Source organism: Sabethes cyaneus, chromosome 1 (assembly GCF_943734655.1).
Source record: "Sabethes cyaneus chromosome 1, idSabCyanKW18_F2, whole genome shotgun sequence".
NCBI lineage: Eukaryota > Metazoa > Arthropoda > Insecta > Diptera > Culicidae > Sabethes > Sabethes cyaneus.
In genome coordinates this window covers 30,890,014-30,898,276 of record NC_071353.1, presented here as the reverse complement: position 1 = coordinate 30,898,276, position 8,263 = coordinate 30,890,014, and the positions used below count along the sequence as shown (strand labels likewise).

At 42.0% G+C, this 8,263-nt stretch overlaps 1 protein-coding gene across 1 annotated transcript; it reads right to left on the bottom strand.

The window, feature by feature from the left end:
• Window positions 1–34: 34 nt before the first annotated feature.
• Window positions 35–3,540, bottom strand: LOC128745528 (uncharacterized). The gene is made up of 3 exons (XM_053842603.1): window positions 3,508–3,540; window positions 281–3,442; window positions 35–217 (listed from the first exon to the last, which is right to left on the bottom strand). Exons 1-3 carry the CDS (start codon window positions 3,538–3,540, stop codon window positions 35–37), a joined length of 3,378 nt encoding a protein of 1,125 aa, XP_053698578.1.
• Between the last annotated feature and the right edge of the window lie 4,723 nt (window positions 3,541–8,263).

Below are 8,263 nucleotides of genomic sequence, written 5' to 3'. Positions count from 1 at the left end.
CTGGAACTTCTTCGTGTAAAATCGAATCATATCACTAGCAGCCACATCCAATTCCATAAAAAATAATAAAATCCATGAAGTTCTGTACGTTGGTAAACGTCGCTGGTTGATGGGTGTTAGCGCACCCTTTACCGGGAACTTCAATTGTAATGCCAATTAGAGTTAGCTGTGACGGGTTGATCCGAGAAGGTGACATCAGTCCGGCACCGTCGTCACCCTTAAACAATAAAACGAAGAGAGATTAAATATGTGATGCAACCAACCGAATTAGACGACTTACCTCACAAGTCGACTTCAGGGAGGCTTCCGAGGCAGGCTTAATAATACCTCCGCAGAGATTGTTGTTCGTTAGGTTGCTGTTGGCCAATTTGCATTCTTGGTCCGTGTAGAGCGGAATTGGTACCTCCTGGGGCACTGGTGAGGACGGACCACCGAGAACGTTGGCTCCCCAGCCGGCAACTACGGCTTCAGTTCCACCGTACGAATCGAATGACGTAGGCAGACAAATCGGCACAAGAGTTTTCGAAAGTGGTACGGGACTATCAACGATCACAATTCCAATGTTCTTGTCGTATGGCTGTTGCGGGTTGAACGAAGGATGCGGGAAAATGTTCGCCACTTGTTTCGTTAGTCTTTCCTCCGCTTTGGACTGGAGATCGTACACGTTGAGGAGTGCAGTTGCTTGAGAGTAGAGTGGCATAGCCCTTGCAACGGATGCCGTGGTGAGAATTGCTCGATCGTTGATCAATGAACCTTGACCAGCGTCGATGTTGAAGTATAGAAAGCGAACGGTCCAAGGATACTTGTTGGGTGGTTGAACTGGATTTCCCCCTACTATACGGAATCGACGGGATGCGACTGCAGCATTGTTGATTGTTCCGCATACCTGTTCACATGCGGGACAATCAATCGTTGGTCTGTGACTAATCTGTAATGGTTTCTCATTGCTGTTGGTTTCAAACCAGCCACCAATTACCGGTATTTTATTGATAGCATTCCAGTTGAGTGCACTATTGATGTTCAACAGTTGTGAACCGAAGTTCTGCAGTTGATTCACAACAGGGTTTTTGACTTGGGAAGAATTAGCATTTAAGGTTTCAACTAAATTTTTGACCGACTCAGCGGCTCCGATTGGACTGAGTTCGTTCAACAGGTTTTGTGTTTCTGGATCAAGTTTTGTCCCATTTTCGGCAAGCAGTTTATGGGCTGGGTTAGTAATTGTAGTTGGATTATCGGAAACAACTGGTTGCAACTGGTTTGCAATGTCCCGCGAATTTGAGCTAATTCTAACCACACTATTGTTGGAGTCGGGGATAGTACTGGTTGCATTAGCTGCCTGCCCTTCAGATATTTGAGATCTGATGTTCTGTAGTTGTGAAGTTATTGCTCTGACAGTAGTGTTGTTACCGGTAGAGTTTCTGGTAGAACCTAGGAAGGCATTGATAACATTCGTGGCTGCTTCGGTTATTTGGTTTCCAATGTTCTGAAACTGGGACGAAATTTCATTGACACTCGAGCCGTTACTATTGGTGCTGTTGTCATAATCCACAATAGCATTTGAAGCATTCAAGAGAACACTGGGAACTTGCGTTGTAAGATCCTGCAGCGGTATTGTTATTTGATCAAGGCTAGTAGTATTAGTGGTATTCGCCTTATCGGTTGTACCACCATTTGAAGCACTCGACAAACCTTCGGAAATTTGCGTTGTAATGGTCTGAACTTGCGAAGCTATCCCATCTATGACAGCACCATTGCTGATCTGTGAACCCAACTGTTGAAAGAATCCTAAAACGCTACTGTCTTGTGCTACGCCTTGAGGGGGAGCTTCGTTCTGCAGGTTAGCTAGGTTTTGTATAGCAGTTTCAGCGTTTCCTACAACGGGTGTATCGCTCCACTGGATGATATTGGCGTTCGGGAGTCCTTCGACTATTGGATTTCCAATGTTCTGAATCTGAGATGTTATTCCAGTAGGTGCATCGTCTTCAGGTGCATCGTTTAACTGCGATACTGCCATCGAAGAAGCAGTGATAAATTGATTTGCCAGCCCCTGAAGCCCGTTCGATGTGGCTGCAAATAGATTCGAAGCAGTTTGAATCGGGTTTCCGGTTGCTCCGAATGGACTGTCGTTGACGACAGCGGTATTTGTAATCTCGGCCAGTGTATTAATTTGACTGCTTGCTAAATTGTTTGAGGGTAAACCACAAAGTGGTCCTGCCGTTGAAGTTGTGGTAACTTCCGTCGTAGTAGTTGTTACATCTGTGGTAGTTGAATCGGAGACAGCTTCGGGTGTGGTACTCACTTCTTCGGTAGTGGTTGAGCTAGCAACAGTGGATGTTGAAGTGATTTCAGTTGTAGTGCTTGTCTCTTGAGTTGGAGTAACTGTTTCTGAAGACGTAGAAATGGTCGTAGTACTCGGTTCTTCGGTACTAGTTGAAGTGCTCTCAGTGGCAGGGGTGGTACTTTCTGTTGTAGTACTCGTTGTCATAACTTCAGTCGTGGTACTCACTTTAGTAATAGGAGTAGTAGGAGTAGGAGTAGATGTGATTTCAGTTGTAGTACTTGTCTCTTGATTGGGTGTTGGAGTAATTATTTCTGAAGACGTCGAAATGCTCGAAGTGCTCACTTCTTCGGTAGTTGTTGAAATGCTTTCAGTGGTAGCCGTGGTACTTTCTGTTGTAGTACTCGTTGTAATAACTTCTGTCGTGGTACTCACTTCAGTAATAGGAGTAGTAGGAGTAGGAGTAGATGTGATTTCAGTTGTAGTACTTGTTTCTTGATTAGTGGTTGGGGTGATTATTTCTGTAGACGTAGAAATGGACGTAGTACTCACTCCTTCGGGACTAGTTGAAGTGCTCTCAGTGGCAGCCGTGGTACTTTCTGTCGTAGTACTCGATTCTTCGGTGGTTGTCGTGTCTGTAACCGAAGATAAGGTAGTTGACGTTTGATCAATTGTGGTCGATGTTGTTGCAGTTGTATCAACGGTAGTAGGCTCCAGCGTCGATGTAGTAAATCCATTCGGTGTAGTGCTGGGTTCTTCTGTTGATGTCGTACTAATCGTAGGTGTGGTAGGAACTAAAATACTATTTAGGATAGCCGCAAGAATAGCCGGTGGTGTTGGTGGGATGAACTGTCCTGTACCATCGGGGCCAATTTGAGGTTGCGAAACTGGACTCTTTGAAGAAGCCTTTGGAGCGACTTTAACTTTTACTCGCTTACTAGGTTTCAGTGTTGTGGAACGAACTGTATTAACATGCTTTTGTACACTTTTTGTAACATTCACAATCACATCTTCACGTGCCACATTCCCCGAAATGTTCTCTAAGCTGGAAACTGAGTATCTTAAACCCTGAAGAGGCGACTTCGATCCCGCCGATTTCCTTGTGTGTAATTTGTAATCAGCTCCCTTCAGTTGTGACTGTACACGTTCCAATTCCAGTCGATTCTGTGAAACAAAACAAATCCCCAAGTTTTAAAATTCAAAACAATCCCAATCTCGACTATTCTTACGATAGAATTCACCACATTACCGCCGATTAACATTGCGCACAGAAGGAGTAATTGTACTCCCAAAATAAGCAGTCGAAACTTCATAGCTTCTCTCCTGGTTTGAAAATTTGCACTTCTGTACTGCAACGCGATACTTTTGCGAATGGCTGTAACGTGCGAAAGGGTTCTTAAGAAAGACCTACTGCTTCTTCTTTTTTCTACCTGCAACCAGAAATGAAAAAAACGGGTAATGACCCATTTTCAAGACACGTGTAACATTGCATTTATATGTGAAAGCTGCCTTCCTACGAACAGCTCAGCCGGGATGCAATTGCGTGCAGAACTTATGCATCCAAAAATAACCGGGACCGGTTTCCGCCGAAAAATTGAATCTTGCCATTCGTTTTTGAACTTCTCGCCGGTTTCTCACCAGGCTAACGGTTGTTCCTGTGGTGCAGCGGCTCATCAAGGACCTGCTGTAAATCCGTGCTGTGCTTGTAGCTGCGAAGGGAAATATGATAATGCAATCTTGGCAAGTGAATTTATTTTTCTTCTCGATGCTGTGTCGTAATGAAGTTTCGATAAGGTCACTGACTCCTGCAGTCGGCGGCGCCATCAGCTTTTTTTGACACCTTTGCCATGGCATGGGTAGAATGACGGCTAAAGGTGAAATGAATATTATATTTTTTTGTTCACGCACTTTAGAAATCAGCAGAAATATGTGAGCTGGAAGGGAAAAAAGTTGTTATTGTAAATGATCGTAGATCGTATACCGGCTAATATAAAACAGAGAATATATTTTCATGCGTGCAATCCATTTTCTAAACTATTTGATAAATTTGGATCAAAACTGTTGGAATCAATAGGATCGTAGCAACTGGCCCTGCAATTGTCCTGTATTCTAACAGCTGACTGCGAAGTCTATCGTATAAAAACAGAAGGTCAAGTTTCGATAACGGAATGTAGCACCCAGGATTTTTTTTGGATCGAAACTATAATAATGAGTGATATCTGAAGGTAATCAAGTTGTGACGATGATTACTCACTGATGAGACTTCCACACATTTTAATTTTTCTCTAGAAAAGATTTTACTTCACATTATTTACACAATCATTTACAGAAGAAATTTTAGTCCAAATAGTCTAACGATGCAACGCACAAAAATGGTTTGACAACTTTTTGAAGACGACTTTTTCCAGTAGAAACAATAAGCTAAAGACTTTCCGGAAGGTTTTTCTTTAGATCAACTAAGGAAAAACCGCAGTCATGTAGGTATTTTTAATATTGGCCCTATGGCCCCGCAACGGTACGCCACGAAAACGCAAACACAGAGATTTACAGCACGCCTCCATTAGAGTGATAAAGGTAAACGTGGTGCTGATTAGGTCACGTGTTCACTAAGCTATTTTCAGAGTATTTTGGGTAGGCTTTATGGTTTAAAGGGTATCCCACATCAAATTGCACCACGGAAGAAACGCCGTAGAAAATTACCCATTGGGTATTTTCTCTTGAAAAGTTTAGTTTAGAGTGTATTGTTTACACTGTATTTTTTATCGCTGTCAGTTTTTCGAAAATTGGAAAAAAATGCGTCACCCGAAAAGGAACGTTGCGAATTGATTTTGCGCAAGCACCTGGAAAATCTTCAACTCTCTTATCGGCACATCGGAAAACAACTCGGAATCGTGCAATCAACGGTGAGTTGTGAGATTAAATGTTGCCATGAAAATCTGAGCATCAAACGGAAGCATAATTGCGGTCAAAATGTATGTCTATTAGTGATCAGGATCACAAGCATGTCGTGGTCGTGGAAGCGTTCAAGGAGAATCCCAATGCTTCGGTCATGCGAAAAAGTTGGATCTGTCCAAGTCTTTCGTTCAGAGAACCAACGAACGGGAAGAACTGTATGCGTATAAAGTGCAGAAGGTTTCAAATCGTGACGAACGGTAAAATACGGTGAGAACGTCACGGGCCCGGAAACTGTACACTTAGATGCTGACGAAGCTTCATTGTCTCATCATGGATGATAAGACTTACGTCAAGGCGGACATCCGGCAGCTTCCGGGGCTACTGTTTTTAACCGCTCAGCATAAGTATGGTATTCCGGAGGAAATAAGGAAGCAGAAACGTTCAAAGTTTGCCAAGAAATACATGATTTGGCAACCCGAGTAAATGGTTATAACAAAAAGATAACAAAAAAAATATCTCAATTAGATATAAATAACAGAATTTGTTATATTTTTTGATCAGAAAAAATAATGAGGCGAACAGAATTATTACAAGTTTTGTTCTTATATCAAAAATTGTTATAATATTGTTATAGACCAATTCCAGCTCAACTAATAAAACGGTTTGTCTCGATTATTTTTGATTGCAATGAAATTTTGCTAATACATTGAAACCACGCACTGATTCATTTTCCATGAAACATATTTTTCGTCAAGAGTTATTTTTAAAAAGGGCGTACTTAGAAATGAGCTTATTTTTTCGAAAAATTCTTAAGTGATCTGCTTATGTGGTAGATCTACCACAAGGAGTGTCTACAGAAGCGTCTGCTTTCTCTGCTGAAGCAACACGAAAGCCCTGCGATCTTCTGACCGGATCTAGCTTCGTGCCACTATTCAATGGATGCCCTGGAGTGGTACGAAGCCAACGGGGTCACTTTCGTACCCAAGGACATGAACCTCCCCAACGCACCGAAGCTAAGGTCCATCGAAAAATACTGGGCTATAATGAAGCAGGTACTACGAACACATCCCTAGGAGGTCAAATCTGAGAAAGACATGAAGAAAAAGTGGGTTTCCGTACAGATGGAGCTGCAGCCAGATGTTGTACAGAACCTTAAGAGTGGAGTTAAGCGTACATACGGTTATGGTATTGAAGTTGAATGAAATAAATATGCCAAAAGCTTACTAATGGGTCAATTAGCATTGGTCTATTAGGTAATTTTCCGCAGTGTTTCTTCTATGGTGCAATTTGATATGGAACACCCTTTAGGTACGAAACACCCACACGGTGGTAAGAGGCTCTGGCCGGACATTGATGTGCTTTAGTGGCCTTCTCTGTCTTAGGAAAGTAGCGCTTAAGGCGCTAGAGTTTCTGTAACTGCCACAGAGTTCCGAAAACGAACGATTTGGTTTTGTACGAACAAAAGGTGAAGATTCAAAACTCCTCCAACACTAGCGAGTTGAATTAGTTTTGGACACAAATACACCTCGATTCACAAATTACATAATTTCCCCTCCTTCTCCTTCACGTCTTCCCGAGCAAGGATTGACAACAAAAGTATACCAAAATTGTTACATATTCTGCTGTTGATATCAACTAGAAAACATGTTTTGTTACCAACTCATAATGGCACTTAAGATGTATCAGACTTTGCTATCATTTTGCTTTCATTTTTATTGAAAGAAAATGTGTTGGCAGATTCTATGTATGATGTAAATAAACCTTCAATATTTATATTAATCTATTTTCACTTAAATTTTTTTCTAGTAAAATGGTTGGTTCAAATTATATGATGATAGCAAAATGATGATGATATGATAGTAAAATGGTAACTAATTCTGCTTTCCTATTAAACTTGTGTGACAGCAAGATTAGTATTCCGTTTGATATTTTTGATATCAAAAGTAGTATTCAATTTAAATTCACGGCGAGGAATTTTTGCAATTAATTTTGATATTTGAACCACTAAGTCGACCAAAATGAAATCACACCGAGTATTCAAAATCCGTTACATCAAGATATCAAATTTTGTTTTCAATTTGCTCTAAAACCCTGCTCGGGTTGTCACACTCTGTATGGATACTATGAACACCTTTGATTTCATTACTTCTTTCTACCGTTTCGTCCGCCCATCGGAAAGACTACCGTTATAAAAAGTTGTTGTGCGACCTCATTATAAAGGTGAAGACAACAAAACATGAAGTTTACCTGTTCGAGTAGGGCCTTCCCCGCTGGTTGGTGACGGCTAGATAGTGCTTCATCTAGAACCCATAGTGGTCCTTAGCCTCTTATCTAGTAACTCCTGTGCCTATCTCCCCATGGTACTAGCCGGAATACGAGCAACCTCAGCGTAAATCGGATGACCAATTCCGGTGGAAACTAAGATCATATACTGATAGGGGGCATTGTGTTCTATCAGCACTATAAGATGACAGCCCCATCACGAGACTCGATAACGTGGCCGCCCTAGTAAGGCAAGCTACCGTAAATTCGGATGAAAGAGATCACTTTTTCAAGTATTTTCTAAATATCTTTAAATAGAAGTATATTTAAGAAGGTGGTTCAGTTTTAAAAAAGTACTGTAGTGCTGACTACACGACAGTGACATGTACAGGGTGTTCAACAAGTTCGAATACAACTTTGTTTGGGGGGCCGTATCCAAGCATGGGAAGCTTCCACTGGTGTTTATCGAGAAAAACGTGAAAATCAACGCCGCGTACTATAAGTCCGAAGTTCTGGAGAAGGTTGTGGCCCCGGCACTTCGTGACCGCTACAGGAAAGATCATTACGTCTTTCAACAGGACGGCGCACCGGCCCACTCGGCGAATATCGTCCAAGCGTGGTGTCTGGAGAATTTGACTGATTTTCTCGATAAGACTTAGTGGCCTCCCAGCTCCCCGGATCTTAGTCCCCTGGACTTTTATGAATGGTCGTACATGCTGACCAAGCAGAGCGAACATAAAGTGAGCACTATGGACCAATTTAAGAAGCTCATTTCCAAGATCTGGGACGTGATGCCCCTGGACGAGGTGCGTGCCGCGTGTAATTTTT